At 43.6% G+C, this 21124-nt stretch overlaps 1 protein-coding gene across 3 annotated transcripts in view; it reads right to left on the bottom strand.

The window, feature by feature from the left end:
- Positions 1 to 10683, bottom strand: part of Manba (mannosidase beta) — a 74350-nt gene extending 63667 nt beyond the window's left edge. The window contains exon 1 of one of the 3 annotated variants that reach the window (XM_050155653.1): positions 10434 to 10683. In XM_050155653.1, coding sequence (XP_050011610.1) covers positions 10434 to 10610 — 177 coding nt within the window. In that variant the 5' untranslated portion in view covers positions 10611 to 10683. The remainder of the gene's footprint in view (positions 1 to 10433) is intronic. The other 2 variants (XM_050155720.1, XM_050155565.1) reach the window with 2 other exon arrangements.
- Between the last annotated feature and the right edge of the window lie 10441 nt (positions 10684 to 21124).

Raw genomic sequence — 21124 nt, 5'->3', positions numbered from 1 at the left:
GAAGGAAGGAAGGAAGGAAGGAAGGAAGGAAGGAATCTATTATCTAGAACAATCAGTAATTGTAGCTCTATTTTTCAAATCTATTGCACTGGGGCTGGTGAGGTGGCTCAGCAGTCACTAGTTCTTACTGCTCCTACAAAGGACCCAAGTTTGGTTCCCAGCACTCACACCAGGCGGCTCACAACCACACGTGACTCCAGCTCCAGGGGAGCCAACACCTTCTTCAAGCCTCTTCAGGTTCCTGAAGACAGGTGGTACACATAATTTCACAAAAGTGCATGCATGTACACACACACAAATAAAAAATACATAAAAACACGTCCATCCTTTTCACACACGTGAGTGCACACACACACTTGCATGCATGCATACACACACACACATATTTTGTGCATACTCTGTTTTATTTCTTTGAGACAGGGTTTCTCTGTATATCCCTGGTCGTCCTGGAACTCACTCTATAAACCAGGCTGGCCTTGAACTCACAGAGATCCACCAGCGTGGTCAATAATGAGTTTTAGGAGAGCCAGAGGTACGCAGTGAGATCCTGTTGAAAAAAAAAAGAGAGAGAGAGAGAGAGAGAGAGAGAGAGAGAGAGAGAGAGAGAGAAGGAAAGAAAAAGGAGGGGACCTCAATTGAGAAAATGCCTCCATAAGATCAGGTTATGGACAACCCTGAAGAGCATTTTCATACTTAATGATTGATGGGGGGAAGGCCCAGCCCATTGTGGGTGGAGGACACCCCTGGGATGTTGGTCCTGGCTTCTGTAAAAAGCAGCTGGGCAAGCCATGAGAAGCAAGCCAGTAATCAGCACCTTTCCATGGCCCCAGCATCAGCTCCAGCCTCCAGGTTCCTGTCCTGTTTGAGCCCCGGCCCTGACTTCCTTTGATGATAATCTGTAACGTGAAAGCATAATCCAAAAAATAAACCCCTTTCTCCCCAAGTTTCTCTGGTCATGGTGTTTCATTGCAGCAAGAGAAACCCTAAGACTGGGCTGGGTGTCATTCCTTAAGGGCAGCACTTCCAGAGTAGAAGAAAAACCCAGGGTCATCTAAGTTCCACCAAAATGAGAGCTGAACGACCATGCTTGATGGGTAGTGGCCATCTGGACATCTGTCCGGTGTCCCCACCCAGAAAGAAACACCACAGTGTCCCCAGGGCAGTACACTAAGATCAAGGTTCCTGCCTGTGGCATTTCGCTCCGAAATAGGGTGGTCTGATAAGCTGCTGTGGGAAAAAGCAAGAAGTGAGATTTAATGCTGCCAAACAGATTTTTATTTTAAGTTCTGCTTAACGATGAGGCTCTGTTACATGGCGTGTTTAAACCCCAACTAACTTGCCTCCTGTTTTGCTTCTTCTGAATACAGGACTGAGCCTTCCCTGTGAATAAACACAGAGTGAATATTTAAGGACACAGGCTGGAAGAGAAGCTTAATCATCAGCTTGTCCAAGTGTCTCTACTCAGCCCTATTTATTTTTTTTTTTTTTTTAAAGATTTATTTATTTATTAAGTATACAGTGGTCTGCCTGCATGTATGCCTGCAGGCCAGAAGAGGGCACCAGATCTCATTTCAGGTGGTTGTGAACCACCAAGTGGTTGCTGGGAATTGAACTCAGGACCTTTGGAAGAGCAGGCAGTGCTCTTAACCACTGAGCCATCTCTCCAGCCCCCTCAGCCCTATTTATAGCTGCACGGTGGACTTAAACCAACACGGTTAAAAATACCAGGAAAAAAAAAAAAATACCAGGAAACTGTGAGGGCAGCTCAGCCAAGCCCCTCAACAGGCTGAGCCCCAGAAATACTGGCTATCTGGCTGGCAGGGCTTGGATCCCCGGCCTGTCTCTCGGCTACTTGTAGAAAGTTACATGGTAAGCTCAAAGAAGGCAATCATGCTACACGTGTTTTTTCTGTATACAAACTGAATTTGCAGGTTAATTTCTCCCTCTTGGATGAGTCCATTTTTTTTTTCATTTTACTGGTGTAGGGAGGCGGGTATAAGTTCTATGGCACACATGTGGAGGTCCAAGGGTAACTTGGAGTTCTTTCCTCCCACCATGTGGGGCCCAGGGATTGAACTCAGAAAACACACTCATCTTGCCAGCCATATTCCAACTTTTTGTTGTTGTTGTTGTTTAAACTAGGCTATAAGCACAGTTGGAGAGGTGGCAGAAGTTAGCTAAAAATTCAGTGGGAAAGCTCTTGTCATTGCAGACACTGGTAAGAGGACACAGAGGCAGACTATAGCCCTCTGAGGGGTTAGTGTCAAGACTTGGTGTGGAATCTCCCATGCTTAGCCAATTACTAAAAAGTTGTTCCAGGATGGTCTGAGTGAGCAGTGTCTCCAGTCACACTTCGTGTGGTGGTCACACCGACTACTGTCGGGCTCTCTGGTCCATAAATACCTTCTAAACATTCTGTTCCGGCCTCTTTCTGAAATCTGTTACTAAGCACACATGGTAGAGAGCAGCTGAATTTCTCCAAACAGAACACCGAGCTGTACAGGCCTCGTCGTGACACAGCATGGTGCAGCTTCCAAAAAAAAAAAAAAAAAAAAAAACCCACTACATTGGTACACCAGTTGGCAGAGAGAAAGAGGAAGATAGGGAAGCTCCAGGCTTTGGAGGGGGCAGGACAGAACACCCTACACTCAGGGAACACATCGTTCAGCATCCTTTCCCTACACTACTGACGACTGGCCACCAAGATCACTCTTAAAGGCAGGGGAGTTTCAATCTTTTGATAGTGCAACATAATGTAATCTACAAGGGTTGCATTCGGGAACTATGCCATCCAAATTGCAAATAAGTAAATAAATAACTCATACAAAACGTCTCACAATGTTTTAAGCAGATTTTCAATTTTGTGTTAGACCATACTCATAGTTACTTTTTTGTGGCCAATGTAGCTCATGCACCATCTGGACATATCTAGATAGCTGGGAAAAATTATGGGAGGCTAAAGGCCCCCAGAACTGCCCTTGGAAACCTACTATACCAGCTGGTAAGACCCCATTTCTTAAGAAGCCGCAAACTTTGGTTGTAGAACATAAAGAAGAACTGGAACTGACCTGAACACTTCCCCCTTGCTGGCTAGCTTTTATAGTGCGGGAAGGCGCTGTTTGGGCTTCTGGGGGAGACCCGACTTCAGTGGCCTTACGTAGGAGCAGACCCTGCGTGCTACATTATGGACTTACCAGATAGAACGCGCCCACCGGTACAATAGTGGCATGGCAGTTCTGAAGGTAACCAGCCACTTTCTGACTGGGTTCTGAGGCCTGCTCCACAGGAGTCAATGCCTGCCTGTACTGAAAACCTGTTACTTTGTATGCTGATTAAAAATAAAGCAGGGCCAGGGAGAAGGTGCCGCTGCCACCGGCGCCCTCTGCCGAGCCTGACCATCTGACTTCAATCCCCAGAAGCCACCAGGTAGAAATAGAGTACTAACTGCCACAAGGTGTCCTCTGACCTTCACACGTATGCCATGATGCACACACGCCCACAGGCACACAGAGCATATTCATACAAAATAAATACATAAATGTGTGATTTAAAACTTTAATAAGGTTAAGAAAAGGTTTTCAAAACTACACATAGAGAGTACAGACTTGAGTCCCACACATACACATAACAAACGTGCCCATATGCTAAAATTATAGTCAAAAGAATCAGTTTGGGGTACTTAATAAGGGGAATATATTATGAAAAAAGTCTCAGAGGCTCGGATTATATTTATCAGTTATTCTAAAGCTAATCAAGCAACTTAATTTGGGTTTAGATTAACTGACCCGCTCTGAACCCCATTAAAAATCTGAGTCCTGTTTAAAGTGAACAGCATTTCAGGGACATTTCTCGTGACCAAAAGACAGTTATGCAAGCTGCCAAGTGCTAAGCAAGCCCGCGAGTCCTCCGATCCAGTCTAGACTCCCAGGTGGGCACACATATCTACATAATGAACATGCCTTGCTGAGTATCAGTTTATAGAGGAGGAAGCCGAGAGCTCCAAAAGGCAAGAGAGTTTCTGAAGTCTCACACTCTTGTGCTCCATGGATTCTGCAGCAACAATAGTAGCTGGAAGATGCTGCCTGGGACCCTACCGGGTAGGTACTGTTAACATTTGCTACGGCAGAATTCGAGGCTCAAAGTCAAACAGCTGTTGAACCCCGGAACAGTGACTCACCCCAGGAAGATCTGGCTTGGCATGCTTCCCCCTGACCCAGCACTTAGGCTGGTGTCCCAGACACCACTGATAATCACAGTGTGGGGCAATTTAAGAGCCATGAGACAACCATGCCATAGGTGAGTCCCTGAGTAAGTTATTTGTAGTTGATATTTAGCACACTTACATCATCTAAGCATGTGGTGTTGCATGTCTGTGATCTCATCACTTAGGAAACTGAGGCAGAGACATCACAGCAAGTTCAAGGCTACATAGTGAGATCCAGGCCAGCCTGAACTGCAGAACGAGATTCTGAGGTTGTTTGTTTGTTTGTTTTTAAAGAGAGAGAGAGAGAGAGAGAGAGAGAGAGAGACAAAAACAAAGCTGGGTATGGTGGTATATGCCTCTATTCCTGGCACTAGAGAATTTAAAACAGGATTGCCATGAGTAAAAGGCAAGGCTACATGAGTTCAAGATCAGCTTCTACAGAGCAAAACACTGTCAGAGGGGAAAGAGGAAAAGAGAGTGAGAGGAACCTTAGCTGGTCCCTTCCTTCTCTTAAAATGTATGAACACTAGCCTCTGCCACACTCCGCCACGCCATGTGCCCCCACAGGTCTAAAACAGCAAAGCCCGGTGACCTGGATTTGAGACCTGCAAAACAGGGAGCCAATGTGAGTCTTCGGTGTTTCCAAGATGACACAAAGCCAGCAGGCATGGCGGGAGAGACAGCTGATGACACTGGGGACAGGGTAGGTGACTACACAGAGACGTGTGGGCTCAGAAGCTGGAGAGTGGGGACACGGGTGTTCATCCAATTATTGGGGTTTAAAAATCAGAAATACAGAGGGCTGGAGAGATGGCTCAGTGCCTAAGAACACTTGCTGCTCTTCCAGAAGACCCAAGTCTGGTTCCCAGCACCCACATCTGACAGCTTACAACTACATTCAAGTCCAGCTCCAGGTGATCCAATGTCCTCTTCTGGTTTCCATGGCCACCACACACAGAGATTAGTATACACGCAGACATTTAAAAAGATACTTAAAAAATCACAAATACGTGTGTGCATATAACCTTTTCTGTGCTAAGTTACTAATGTGCTCACATCAATGGGATGCTAAGCTAATGGAAACCACGTGAAGGTTTTAATGGGGTTTATTCAGAAAATGGTGTGTTCGCCAGACTTCAGCTGCTCCATTGTCGACTTTCATCTTCACCTATAATTCTCAAAGGACCTCTACTTACTTACTTACCTTTACCCAAGGGTACATGGGTATAGACCGTGAGTCAATCTGAAACCAGTTTTTCTAAAATCCTTCTATTTGTAAAAACTGCTCCATTGACCTGCGCTCTAGATGAAAAACAAAACTCAGAGAGACCTCTTATTTCTCTACCAAAGTGAGTTCAATTGAACCTCTTATTTTTCTACCAAAGTGAGTTCAATTTAACCATTTTCTTAGGTTACTACTATACACCAAGGGTACTACAAAGGGCAGCAGGAGGCACAGGTATAAGGACTTAGACCCGGACTGTAGAACAACAGTGAGTTCTGGTTCTGGAGCTCAGGAAAGGTGAGGAAAGGTGAGGACAGACGCCCCGAGCAATTGCAAACTGGCAGAAGGGTCAGGGCTGGATTGTGCTGGGCCTCCTCCACAGACAGTGATGCTGCTTCTGAGATGAAGGCTGGAGAAGCGGACTAGTCAGTTTTGAACGTTCTGAGTCCTAGCTTGGCCAGACTGCCTGTGGGATCCATCTGAAGGGCAGAAAACATACACAGACGTTCAGCAGGCTGACTCAGCAGACAAAAGCACTTCCCATCCAACCAGGGGTCCGGAGTTCAATCCTCAGAATGCACAGAGTGAAAGGGAGTACTAACTCCTTCAGTTGTCACCTGACCTCAATATGTGCCCCATGACTCATGACTCAACCCTGCAATAAACAAAAATGTAATAAAATTTTCTTAGAAAGAAAATGCAGGGCAGCAGTGGTATGTGCTTTTAACCCCAGCACTTGGCAGGCAGAGGCAGGCAGATCTCTGTGAGTTTGAGGTCAGCCTGGTCTACAGAGCAAGTTCTAAGACAGCCAAAGCTACACAAAGAAATCCTGTCTTGAAAAACAAACAAATAAAAAAGAAAGAAAGCAAAAAGCTTTGAAGGCCTGTCTGTCCTCCACCCCAACCCCAGCATCCACACCCCCATACCTACGCTCCCTACCCCCTCTCTGGGATGGAGAAAGTAATTATTTCTCAAGGATCACAAAGACTGGGGAGGTGAAGATGCTCGGAGCTGTTCTCGGCACAAAGTGAGCATTCAGTCACGATAGCTAGCATTTCTATTTGCATAACGATCCAGAAAACTTTCTACGACTTATCAAGTTCCAGGTTAGCATAAAATAATGGTCATAGAGTATCACTATTTGGTGGGAGGGGGAGACAGGCAAACCCAGATAAGATAGATACCTATGTGTGTCTATAAAGAAGAAATACAAGAAATTGTTGGTTGTGGTTGTTTCCGAGAGAGATCTAGAAGACAGCCATAGCCCTGGGGCTGGGAAGATGGCTCAGAGGGTAAAGGGATGGCTGTGCTAGCCGACAGTTAGAGTTTCCTCCTAGAACCCACGGTAGAGGGGAGAACTGACTCCCCGGAGCCAACTCGCCAGCCCCATCAGTCTTTATTTAGATAAAAATTCCTGACAGTTCCTTTACTCCGACACACCTAGAGGATGGAGATTCTATAGAAGAAACGCTCAGTCGGCTTCTAGACCATCAAGGTCGGTCACCGAGCCTCTCCGTAGAGACAAAGTTCCATGTAGCCGCAGCTGGGGAACAAATTACTGATATTCTTTAAGGCTCCTCTCGGTCCTACTGCTTCTATCCCATCTGTAAACAAACCCAAATTCTGGCTCTACATTTAAGATGTGCACCCACACACTACGCAAGCCAGTTGTGCTGGCACAGAATCCTAGCACCTGGGAGCCTAAAGAGGAGGCTCCCCTACAAATTCAAGGCCATCCTGGGCTACAGAGTGACACCTTGCTTTGAAAAACAAAATGGGGGTGGGAGGGGCAGCAAGAAAGGCGTTGGCTGTCTGATCCCAGTATTCCATGTGGGAAGGAGAAAATCTACTTCTTCAAGTTTTTTGCATGTACGCGCGCACACACACAGAGAGACAGAGAGAGAGAGAGAGAGAGAGAGAGAGAGAGAGAGAGAGAGAGAGAGAGAGCAAAATTTAACAACAACAAAACCCACAAACCATTCCCTTCATGTTCTTGCTCCAATACAGAAATCTCCCAGCCTCAAAACTGCAAGTGTCCCATAGCTGGCCCCATGCTTCCGTCACTGTGTACAGGAACTAGGACAGTGTCCTTTTACAAAGTAAAACCAACCCTGCTTCTCCAAGTCAAAACACTCGACAGTTTCCCATCTCATGCAGAATAAAGTCCAAAGTGTCCTATACGCGGTCACACCTTGGAAATCTTTGAACTTATCTTTCTTCCACGGCTCAAAGCCTTCCGGTCTCTGTCCTTCTTATTAGTGGAACCGGTGAGGCATGTCAGTTCCTTCTGGCCCACTGCCGCTCTGTTCTCTACATGGCTAAAAATGTGTGCCACCTTTACAGTGGAAAAGCTCTCTACTGAGAAAAATCCATATAAAAATGACTATCTCCAGCAACTTAAAAGGAGAGGGGGTGGCTAGAGAGATGGCTCAGCTGTTAAGAGCACTGGCTCTCTTCTGGAGGTCCTGGGTTCAATTCCCAGCATGGCGGCTCACAACCACCTGTAATGAGATCTGGGGCCCTCTCCTGACACGCAGACATACATGCAGATGGAACACTAAACATAATAAATAAATAAATCTTTAAAAAAAAATCAAGCAGAAAAACTAGCAACTTTCCAGCCTTCTCTGCCTTTTACCTCCTGAATGCTTTTTCCGGCGTACCGCCTGTGCTGTAATTTATTAACCTGGTAACTGTCTTTCCAGATTGTCCACGGGAGCAAAGCTTTTCCTTTACTGTTGAATTTCAAGCACTTAAGACCGTGTCTGCTACAAATCCGAGGCACTAAGTGAATACAGGGTAATTAATTAGACAAATGGAGACAGAAATAGGCGACTTTCCCAAGGTAAGTTTCAAGTTCATATCCGGTCCAGTGTCTGTGCCAAGCAATAGAATGTTTTTGAAGACCAACACTAAACACGGATGCTATCATGGCACAGGGTGCAATGTCACCTCTTGCAGCTTGGAGGAAGTCTTCTCTGATTCACTAACCCCCCCCCCTTCTTCTATCCCACTCCCACTAGGACTCCAGTCCACTTGATCTGAATTTAGCTTTTCTGAGAATCTGTGAAGAGGTCGCAAGGCCTTGTCGATTACTGCTGTGAAGAAGAGTTAGCTAGTTCACAAGCCAAGCAAAGGCCTGCAGTTAGAAAGAACCAAAGTTTCTCCTTGCTGAGTTGCCCATCAGCACAGGACGATAATCTGCTTTTGCTAACGTTCTGATTTCCTGTTGGCTTAATTCAATTAACAAAAGGAGACAAATTGAGACTGTAGATAGAAAACAAAGAAAGCTGTGGCCTGCCACACACACACACACACACACACACACACACGTGTGTTTTGCTTTTTATTTTTTCTCATTTGCATACAAAGAATTGGGTTTCTTCTGGCGTTTCCTTCCATTTGTTTTAGTTGTCCCTCCTTCCCCTCTCCCGTCTTCCCTCTTCCCCTCCATTTCCCCACTCCTCTTCATCTCCCCTCTCCCCTTCCTGTCTTCCCTCCCCTTTCCATCTCTTGTCCTCCCCTCCCCGTCTTCCTCCTCTCCTCCCATCCCCCCTTCCCTTCCCTTGTGCCCCCCTCCTCCCCTCCCGGTCTCCCTTCCTCTTTCCTCCCTTGCGCCCCTCACTTCCGGTCACTCCTTCCCACTTCCATGTTACACGTCACTTTTTACCTTCTCATATATAATCTGTTAACTAAGAACACACTAGTTAAGTTTCAGAAAGATTTACCTAAAAGGTACACTAGACAATGTTCATTGGAAATTATTATATTCACTCTCCTTCTGATATATGCAATGAAAAGAAAAATAAAAAGCAAAGACAGACTGACGTGAGTACTCTATCAGAAATTTTCCATAAAGTTTGACTACTTTAGCATTTAGGGAAACTACAGACGTCATCACAACAGTCAAAGACAGTTTGTGGGGGGGGGGGAGTATAGTCCAATGGTAGGGCACTTGCCTGGAACACGTAAAACTCTACATTAAATCTCTAGAGCCGTGCACACGTGCGCTGGCGCACACGCGCGCGCGCGCACACACACACACACACACACACACACACACACAATTTAGCCATAAAGAAAAATGTAATTAGGCCATGCATGGTAGTACACGCTTGTATATCTCTAGCACATGAGAGGCAGAAGCAGGAGGATCAGAAGTTCAAGATTACTTTCAGTTTTATTAGGAGTCCAAGGCCAGCCTAAACTACATAAGATACTTTCTTAAAAAAAAAAAAAGGAATGGCAATTGAAATGATCACTTTAGGTAAAATAAACTAGACTCAGAAAGATAAATGAACATGACATGTTTTCACTCATGCTGAATCTAGTTTAAAATAAATGTATGCGATGTATATAGGACACGACAGTGGGAAAAAACCTACTTGGAAAGAGGGAGGGATCACCTGGAGACAAGACAAAGAAAAGAGTGAAGATTAGCAGAATACATGGTACACTCACGTGACAGTGTCGCAATGAAACACTGCTTCAAATACCCTATTTAAAAAAATCAAAACATTATTTAGGACTAGGATGTGGGTCGGTGGTACAATGTGTGCTTAGCATGTTCATGGCTCTGCGTTTCACTCCCAAAACCTGCACACATGAGCACCAATAACCAAACTTTGTGACTCTCCAGTCCCTTGGGTTTTATTTCAAACCAGACTCCCGAGGCTTCAAAGCGAACGTGTAAACCCGAAACATTACATTCAATGAACTATGACTAACTAAGGGCTCCTGCAAGCGTCCGGATGATGGAACCAGTAACCCTGTCCTTAGAAAGAGAGGTAAGTCCCCTTATCAAATGCTGGAGCCGAGAATCACCTCAGTAAGTAGACAGCAGACACGTAGTTTGTTTTCTATAGGCAACTTCCGCCTCCCGGGGTCACAGATGTCCCAACTGGCCAGAACCCCCATGCCAGGCCGTTTCTTTCCCCAGCTGCCCACAGCAGCCCAGACAGACGGACCTGGACCGCATGGAAGGGTGGCAGCAGCGAGTCCTACCTGGATCAGCCCGCGCTGGTACAGGGCGCTGTGCACGCAGCCCGGGACGGTCCCCGGGAGCTCCAGCGAGCCGTTCCCGTTGCTCACCCGCCAGCTCCCCCGCAGGCTGTAGCTGGGACCCGCCACCACGCAACCCACCCCGCACAGCGCCAACAGCGGGAGCAGGTACAGATGCATGCTGACCGCTAGCAGCAGGGACCCGGCAGTGTCGCCCCGGCCCTAGGCCAGGCTTGGCCGCTCTGTTCCCGCCCAGAGGCGGCCCAGACCCGCCCCCAGGTCAGCTGAGCTTCTCCTACAGCCTTGCAAGGAGGAAAAGTGGCAGGGACAGACCCGGGTGTAGGCAGGGCTCAGGGCCCGCTGCCGCCTGCGCGCTCCAGCAGCTCGGCTCCCTGCTTCAGGTCGACACCGTATGAGGGACGGCAAAGCTATAGAAAAGCCTGGAAAGCCGAGCCTGACCGTTTGGGAGAGACCTCAGGTGCGCGTCCTCAGTCATGCGCAGACCCTGCACGGGGAGATCTCCCGCCACGCCTGGCGGAAGATTTCACAGATCTGGGCCCACACCGCCGCAGGGGCTGCCAGGCTGAACGCCCCCTCGATGAACCTGCTGGGACTAAACAGAGCTAACTATAAACTCCGGTTAACTGAAAAACTCCATGTGCGCCCTGCTAGCGGTGGCTGTATGTGACCTAGGCCCCGCGGAGTTGTTTCTGGGGTTCCCGGGAACTTCTTTTAAACAAAACATCTCACATTTATTTACTTATTAATTTCGTGGAGGGGTAAGAGGGGGTTCCTGCCACAGCGTGCGTGTGGAAGTCCGAGGAACGTACTGGAGTGCTGTCTTCCACCACGTGCCTCCCAGGGATGGAATTCAGAGTGTCACGCTTGGGGCATTATTTAACTGCTGACCCATCTCAACAGTCCCTGGGTTCTTTTCAGAGACCTTGACTCAGGTGAGCCCAGGGTCTTAAGGCCCCAGGAAAGGATTTCAGAAAGCCAGAAGGAAGCAAAACTTGGAGATTAGCAAGATAATATCTTGTCTAGCTTAAGCAACAGCGTTGAGAGAAGCTTAAGAAAGCATGGCAATGCCCAGTTGAGGAAGTTCAGACTTCTCAAGACAGAAAACAAGCCTAGGTTTTGAAGATGGCATTTCCTATGGTTTTGAAGTTACGCTGTTTAAAAGAATGTGGGTGGGTAGTGGCTCACACCTACTCAACAACTGATTAGCTGAGGTAAAGGGACTGCCTTTAGTTTGGGGCTAGCCTGGGCTATAGAGTTAAGTTTCAGGTCACCCTGACCTAGAGTCAAATGTTGCCTCAAAAAAGAAAGAGAGAGAGAGAGAGAGAGAGAGAGAGAGAGAGAGAGAGAGAGATAAGATACACGGGTGTGCTTATTTTTATCTAAAGATTTTTTTTCTTCAATAAATGAGATCATAAGGTTGTTGAAATGTTGTGTGAAGGGTTACAGGCTTATAAAATAGGGCCTGTGAGATGGCTCAGTGGGTTATGGCGCTTGGCTTTAAGGCTTGAATTCAGTCCCAAACTCCGCTCCTGGCTAAAGGGCTCCTCTTCCTTCCACGCCCCTTAGCTTCTCCTGCCTGTTATATCCTGCCTTGCTCTTGGGTTGATAGTCAGGTACGCTACCTGACCTCCGTGGTCCCCTTCTGCCAGCAGGTTTGCTATTGCACTGAACTCTCAAAGGTCAGCGGGAATTCCATACCGTGCAAAGTGTTTTCACACCGTCCGTGTTCCTGCAAGCTCTCCTCTCACCTGTGCTGCGATACCAGCGACAACAACAAAAATCACCTTTAACTGACTTATGCACGCTGTGTATTCCATACTTGTGTTAATACGGATATATATGTTACCTTTTAGAATAAAAGGCCCAAACACCAACGAAGATAAGTAGCCCACGTGATCCAGGCTCTCAGAATGCCTCTGTGCAGTTTCCTCAAAATTCTACACCCAGAAGAGCTTCAAAGCTACTAGCTGAGATGGTCCAGCCTCACAGACTACTCCAGCCAGGACTTCAGATAAGCCCGTCACACAGAGACTAAACAAAAAAAATAATGCAGCCGCTCTCCCAGGACTTGGCCATTATCCCAGTTTTTTCAGGGTCCCCTAAAGATGCCTCATCCTCAGACAACAGGAAGAAGCAGTCTGGAGAACATTTCTCTTCAAGTGTGGTTACCTACCTGGGAAGGAAGGAGGATCCAGAAGCAAGGAGAGCTAGAGAAAAGCAAGGAGAAAGGAAAAGAAACCATTGTCGTTCTCCTTTAGAGTTAGGTTGTTGGAAAGAGAAATACTTCAGTCATAAATGAGACTAAAAAATGTAAACTGAGCCAAGTTAGACTTTTTTTTTTTTTGTTGTTGTTGTTTTTAATACCTGGAGTGTGTTAGCTAGTTTTTCTTGTCAACTTGCCCCAAGGCAGGGTCATCTGGAAAATGGAACCCCCACTGAGAAAATGGCCTCATCACATTGGCCTGTAGGCAAGCCTGTGGCCATTTTCTCAGTTAATAACTGATGTGGGAAGACCTGGATCATGGTGGGCTGTGCCACTCCTGGGAAGGTGGACCTAAGTTTTACAATAAAATAGGCTGAGTAAGTGATGAAGAGCAAGCCAGGAAACAGTGTTCCTCCATGACTTCTGCTTGCATTCCTCCCTACAGGTTCCTGCCCTGAGTTCTTGTTCTAACTTCCCTCAGTGATGGGCTGTGATGGGGACATGAAAATCAAATAAACTGTTTCTTATCAAATAAACTAAGTTCCTTATTGTCAGCATTTTATCACAGCAAAGGAATTAAACCAATATGCAAAGTTAAGGAAAAAGAATGACATAGACCTGACTATCATCAACAGTCTTGAAGACAAGAAACACCAATACACTAAACCGGTTCCCAAAGCATAGGCTGTTCTTCAGGCTTCCCACCTTTAGCTCTTCCAGGGAACTGTTTGCTACATACTTAGCAGATCACATCAAGGAAGTCCACTTCTAAATGACTCAGATGAGAAAAGACACTTTGTCATTTTAATGCTATGGGTGTTCTTGGATCAGCTGGCCTGAAGGTGATACACAAGGACCAGGCAGTGGGCCACAGAGCTTCGGGTATGAGCAGTGCAAGTCAATGTCCTTATATCTGCTCGGTGGAAAGACTTAAATGTGCCCGACAGCCTTTCAGTTCACAAGCGACACTGGAAAATAGTTAATGACACTGTACCAAGCTACAGAGAAAATACCAATAGAGTCCAAAGAATTAAGCAAGGGCAGTATTAGTTACTGTTCTCATATCTGTGATAAAATAGCCAATAAAAGCAATTTAAGGAAGCAAGGATTTATTTGGGATCAAAGTCTGAGGGTGCAGTTCCTAATGACAGGGAGGACATGTAGAGGAACATAAGGCAGCTGGGCACAGTGCATCGCAGTCAGGAAATAGAGAGAAACAGGTGTTCCTGCTCAGCCAGCTTTCTCCCTGACATGCAGTCCAGGACCCCAGCCTGTGGAATGGTGACACACACTTTTAGGATGGGTTCTTCCCATCTTAACCCACTCTAGAAACTCTTCTATCAGGCTTCTCTCTCCATCAGTTCTAGATCCCATCATGTTGATAATGTCCACACACGGAAGTGGGAGTGGGGCTGTCTCTGAATCCTTTGCCTGTGCGTAGGACCCTTTTCTTCCTACTGGGTTACCTCGTCCAGCCTTGGTATGAAGGTTTGTGCCTAGTCTTACTGTAATTTTTATGCCATGTTCGGTTGATATCCCTGGAAGACCTGCTCTTTTCTTTTCTTTCTTTTTTTTTTAAATATTTATTTATTTGTTATGTATACAATATTCTATCTGTGTGTATGCCTACAGACCAGAAGAAGGCACCAGACCTCATTACAGATGGTTGTGAGCCACCATGTGGTTGCTGGGAATTGAACTCAGGACCTTTGGAAGAGCAGGCAATACTCTTAACCACTGAGCCATCTCTCCAGCCCCTTTTCTTTCTTTTTTTAAAGGGAAAGAGAGGAGGAAAAGATCTAGCGGAGGGGGTGTTGTGGGGCTTGGAGGAGTGGCGGTAGGGGAGAGTGGAGTTGGGATGTAATGTATATAAAGAAAAAATTAGAAAATAAAAAAATTAAGTTAAAATTTAAAAATTTGGGTTTTTTGTTTTGTGTTTCAAGGCAGGGTTTCTCTGTAGTTTTGGAGTCTTCCCTGGAACTAGCTCTTGTAAACCAGGCTGGCCTCCAACTCACAGAGATTCACCTATCTCTGCCTCCTGAGTGCTGGGAAATTCCAGTTTCTGATCTGGAATGTCAGGAGTGGGCATGATCACTTTTCTCAGTGCTATGACCAAATACTGACATGGAACAACTTGAAGTCTCCCAGTTCCATATGGAGGGCAGCACAATTCTGCAGCAGGAGCATGTGGCTGGGACTCCTTACACCAGAAAGCAGTGACAGCGGCAGGAGAGATGGCTCGGCAGTTAAGAGCACAGTTCTTCCAGAGAACCTGGATTTGATTCCCAGCACCCATAGGGTGGCTCACAACTGCCTGAGTGTCCTGTTCCAGGGGATCCAATGCCCCTTCTGGCCTCCTTAGGCACTAGGCATGCACACAGTAGTACACAGACAGGCAGACCCGCAAGCAAGACACCCAAGCACTGAAAATTAAACCAAACAAGAAGAATTTCAAAGCAGAGAGCAAGGAAGGCTGGTGCTCTCTGGCTTCTGGTTTTTGTTTCTTGGTTTTTTGTTTGTTTGTGTTTTGTTTTGTTTTATTCAGTTTGAGACTTTCACTTTCTTTACTTTCAAAGACTGATATAAAATTAACATTCAAGATTATACAGGTCTCTAATCTACACGGGAAGTAGAAAAACAAGATCTCCTGAGTAAATTGGGAGCATAGGGATCATGGAAGAGGGTAGAAGGGAGCAGGGAGAAAGGTAGGGGAGCAGAGAAAAATATATAGCTCAATAAAAACAATAAATTTTTTTATTGTTATAAAAGAAAAAAATTATACAGATCATTAGTTTTCAATCTGTTTAGCCAATGACCTTTAGGGCAGCAAGCTCTAGAGTGTGGTCTTTTCTGCAAACATGACTGCTTAAAAGCTGAGGGGGAGGGGTCATGCTCTTGCTTTTTTGCTTGGGTAGTTGGACTCCAGCTCCCCTGGACAGAAGAGAGGACACAGCAGGCAGCATCTAATCTGTACCAGTGAGTATTTATCCCCATTTTATACCTAAATACATTCTTGAGACCCTTTGTCAGACTCATGTGGTTTCCTGTAACAGGGAAACTTTCAGTTATATTTTAGTGCATTTAAAATATTCCATAGCCATTACTCAGGATATTTTCATTATACACAAAGGTAACCCCTGTTTTCAGTAGGCGGTCACTTTCTTATTCTTCCTTCTTGCTACTGATCACACATCAGTGTGATTTCTGCTTCTATAGACTTAATTGTTTTGGTTGTTCATCTAATCATATAGTTCTCTTAATGATTTTAAGATCCAGCCACATTCTAGCATGTATCTTATGACTGAACATAAAATTAAAAAATATAAAACCCAAATTTGTTCATTCATTTCTAACTTTCAGTAACTATGAGAAATGCACATATGAGCATTTATTCCCATTTGTTTAAATGCTAGTTTTCATTACTCTTCCATCTTTAGGAATGGATTATTCCTGGGTCACCCAAGGCTGGACACTGCCCCCAGGACTTGGTGCACTCACTGCACCACTGAAGCTGCATCCTAAGCTGGTCAGCTTTTAAGGAACTGCCAAACTCCTTAAGTTTCTACCAGAAAAGCCCAAATCTGCAGCAACACTCCCCATTTTAAAAATGGAGAATATGGATGTTTTGACTGAATATCATGTCTGTATACCAGATGGGGTTAGGGTTAAGAGTCTAGAAGGCATCAGATCCCTTGAGACTGGAGTTAGAATTGTTGTGTCCTGCGTGTGGGCACAGGGACTCTAACCTGACTCCTCTACAAGAGTACCCAAGGCTCTTAACTGCTGAGGAGCCTCTCCAACTATGCAAATTAGTCATCTTAATGTGTATAAAGTAACACTTGTGATTTTTATTCCGTTTCACTGATATTAATGTTGAATCTTTTCTCATGTGCTTGCTGGCCATTTGCACATTTTCTTTGGAGAAATGTTTCCTATTTTTGACTATTGTTTAATAAGGTTATTTTTACAAATTCTTTTTATTTTTGGATTCTAGATCCTTAGCAAAATTGCAAATGTTTTTCATTCGGTATTTTTTCTTTTACCATTCCAATATCCCTTGACACAATTGCTGGCCTTGAACAACTGCTATGATCCTTCTGCTTGTGTCTATCAAATACTAGTATCACAATGCCTGGCTTGGACTTGTCTATTACAAGTCAACGTTCTGATGTGAGGCAGGGGTCCAAGAATATTTTACTTACGTGGCTGTCTCAGTACTTTAGACGAGATTACTTTCCTAGTTGAATGATTCTATGTGAAATTGAACTGACCAGAATTGCATGGTTCATTTCTATTTCAAGGACCTATCTTACTCCCTAATACCACACCAGTTTGGTTAGTGTATTTTTTTTTTAATTTGTAGTAAGTCTAGAAAATGCAAGGTTTGAATTTTTTGCTTTTGTTCATGTAAATTTTTAAATATTTTTAAAACTAACCAGGACTTGACAGGAACAGCACTGACTCTAGATTTATTTGAGCATGAATGCCAACAGCATAGATTTAATGCACAAATATCTCCATTCTTAAACTTCCCAGACCTCAGAAAACATTTTCAGTAAGTTTTGCATGCCTGTGGTAACTTCTCAAATACTTTTTGAAGCCATTATAATTCCTAGTATTTCATTTCTGTTGTAAAACTTTGGTTGTGTATCCTATATACTGCTTTAAATGGTTTGTGTATGGATTCTGAGTCCTCACATATTTCACTTAGAAAGTTTCTCTTTCCATTTGTGTGCTTAAAAAAACATTTACGTCGATGTAACGAATATGCCACACCTGCTCAGGTACTCAAGAGGGGTCAGAGCCCTCAAAGCTGGTTGTTAACTGCCCAGGTGTGGTTGTTGGGAATACTAGGGTACTCTAGAAGACCAAATGCTATTACATGCTGAGCTATCTCTCCAGAATAGTGATACTATCTTTAATATTTGAAAAGTTACACTTAATCATATGCTACTCTTATTTTCAATGTCATTCCTGCAAGGTCCTCTTATTGTTCCACTGACCTCACACTTTAAATACCCAGATTTTCTAGGATCACTTATTTTAGCTACGAATAGGCACCTCTAACCTTATGTCAAATTTTGTCTTAGAGTTTTGAGCAAAACAGTAAAGTTAAAGGTAATGGACTCCTAACTGTATCAAGAATGAGTTTACAGGAAAATATGACAGCAACTTGGTGTCAAGACCATGAACATTAATACACTTAACTGGAACTTGAAGGAGCTCAAGTAACTAGCCTCTGGGTAGGACATTTTGGTTTTTGGCTTGAGAATGCTTCCCATGCCCCATGGGGTCTTGCTAAGTGAACAAGACTGGCTTCCAAATAGTGATGCTTCCCACCTCAGTCTCTCAACTGCTCAGTAAATGTGCACAATTTTCTTTAATGACATTTTAAAGTTCTTCCCAAAAATGTTTTACAAAATTGTGCAGTTTGTAATGATTCATATTGATATAATGCAGCCTACCCTCACTTCATATATTCTAGAGCTGAGACTTACATTGGATAAGCCCATATGGTAAACAAATATGGGGACCACAAACAAGACAATATTTATAAAAATGTAGCAACCAAAATGAGTCAAGTCTTCACGAAATCCAGGTACTTCTGGCAGTGCTCTGCCAATTCAACTTCATACTTCACATTGGTTCTCTATAACATGAACTGCTGCACATAGCAATAGACCACAACGAGCAAATAATGCTTGTATTATATATATCTTATCTACTATAGTTTCCCACTTACAGAACCTAGTTTTAGTTTGGCACAGTAAGTTTGTATGCCTGTAATCTCAGTATTGAGAAAGCAGAGGCAAGAAAATCAATACAAGTTTGAGGACAAACAATATATTAAGTTCCAGGCCAGGTTACCTGGATGACCAATCTCCATCTCAAACCATCTCAAATCCATATCATAGCAGACAGAAACGCAGCATTTTCCTACCACATGTAAGCATCAACTGTTTATTCTAGTATTGAGTCAGGTTTGGCCTTTATTAATTGCTAATGTTTAAAAACTTAAGAAAAATTTGGCTTACTAGGGCAAAATTTCCAACAAGTTCTTAAATGATTCTAATTATACTTATGTGACTTTTATTTTATATTTATGGGTAGTATTCTCATCGCTGACTTGAAAAATTAAAAATTTCAACTCAACACTGGAGATGTAATCACAATACCCAAACAAGATTTATTTAGGCAAAATACACTCACTCAATATAACTCACCTTCTAACATTTAAAATGGTAATATATACATACACACACGTATACAGAGAGAATATTAAATTTTGGGATGAAAATAAACCCTGTTCTAGATAGCAAAGTTTAGAAATCGGTTTTGTCATTATAGTGTATTTGCTAGTTTTAAAAGATCACAACTGTTAAGTCACCTACTTGTTAAAACTACCTAGCAAAATGCCAGTTACTCTTGTATTGAATGACTAGAAGACAAAACCCTGTCCTCATGGAGCTTACACCACAGGGCAGATTCAAACAAGTATACATTACACACAAAGTGGTAGCTCCAATATGTAATTTATACTGTGAATACACTGCATAAAATAAAATGCTCAGCAAATGCACTGCAAGTGGTACTGGAAATATGAAAGGGAAGAAGCCACATGGCATGGTGTTATACTACCATTTGTCTACACATGGAAAAATCTATTGCAGCCATGGTCTGAAAGTACCTGGGTGAATGAGAATTGTAATGGAGGTGGAGCAATGGAACAGGTTAAAAATCATGTGCCATTATAAACTCCTAAACGTTTGGCTTTTACTCAGATTAAAAATCAGGCTGAGCATAGTGATTCAAGCCCTTTAATCCTAGGCAGAGGCAGGCAAGTCTGAAACAGAGTTTTATGGTCTAGTCTGATCTACATTATGTGAACTTTGGGCTATACAGTCTCAAAACAGAAAACAAACCAACCATGGCATAGTACCTCTAACATCTTTTGGTTAAAACTGCATGGAATGTGTTAACTTCTTGAGAAGCAGGGAGACCACAATAATACAGAATTTGTAAATGGCACTTTGCATCATGGTGTTGAGAGGTTGGTGGTAGAACCTAGACAATCATTTTAGTTAGAAAGGTCAAAATACCTGTTGTGGGTAGATGCATTGAGTACTATTTGAGGCTAAGAGGCTGTGTCCAGAGAATCAGAAACTAGAAATTCTAAAGATGTTCTCTATATAGCCAGGTGTATGACAGGAAACTATGTGAGAGAAGAGCCATTTGCTTGACTTAAAAACAAGTACTTTCATGACCTTGATGCTTATATAGCACAATCCAATTTCATTACGGTAAATTAGGAATTAAATTGAAGACTGCATTAAAAACTATCAGAAACTGTGTGCCCGAATTAATCATTACTCTTTATTAACAAGTCCAATTAGCAAGAAATAATTCAAATGCTGGCCCGATTCCCATTTTTCTTGTCTAAGAAACACTGCTCCGGAGAGCCATTTGCTGTTGCCAAAAGCCATTTCTAGATGTTTACCGTTTATATTTTCTCCATGCGTAAAGACAGATGTTTTACTACCTGCTTTACAATACAATTAACCCATAAACCCATGCTATAAGTGCTCTTCAAATCTTCACTTCTGTGAAAAGTCAGGTAACTGTTACCATGTCTTCGACAGCTGCTAAGAATCTAGTTTGTCACAATCGTTTAAGGCCAGTCTTTTGAATCACTTGGTCTTTACAAACTACTGGCTCCTCACATCAGTTTTTCTATCAGAAGTGGGGGTAGGAGCCATTGGTTTGTTTTTCAAAACATCCCAAACTACTCTGGTTCTGAATCACTTTGAAAATCACCATACTAATCCTTCCTACACCAGTTTCGTTATAATGGCTGCTTCAGTATATGTTCAAAACTCGAGCTCATACAATATTAGATTCAAGTGTAGATTTCATGTTAGCTGGAATTACCAAGTAAGACCAAAGTGTGTTTAAACACAGACTTTAATGGTAACAATTCCTTTAAGCTCAATTAACTTTTTAGCTATTACAAGTCTTATGCAGACGTCACTATTAGACATTTAGTGACTTGCACTGGGTTCCTCATAAAAAGAAGACAAGTTCACTTAAAAGTATAACCAACAGTCATTGAACAGTTGTTATGTCAACACAAAACGAGACTAATTCTAGTACTCCCCACCCCCCAAAATCACCAACACAGCATGATCAGTGTCTTAAGTATACTTCAAACTAATCCATTAAAATAAAAAGTGAGTGTTTCACTACCCCTGAGACCACTAGTTAACTGTGGTTCATACTTTTAAATGTGAGTACACCCACACAAGGAAACAAACTATCAGTTTAAAAAAAAAATCTGATTATCACATTGCAAACCTGCCCAAGAAAAAAGTCAAAACAAGGTTTACCATTAACAGGCTAACTGGACTTCAAAGACAGATTTAAATTCTTAAAAATGTATGCATTAAGAGGTATAGGATACACAAATGTCTAC

This window comes from Alexandromys fortis, unplaced genomic scaffold (assembly GCF_014885135.2).
Source record: "Alexandromys fortis isolate MF-2015 unplaced genomic scaffold, M_Fortis_MF-2015_v1.1 scaffold_19, whole genome shotgun sequence".
In the NCBI taxonomy this organism is placed as follows: Eukaryota; Metazoa; Chordata; class Mammalia; order Rodentia; family Cricetidae; genus Alexandromys; species Alexandromys fortis.
The sequence above is the reverse complement of the archived record's forward strand: the minus strand, read 5'-3'. Positions and strand labels throughout refer to the sequence as shown.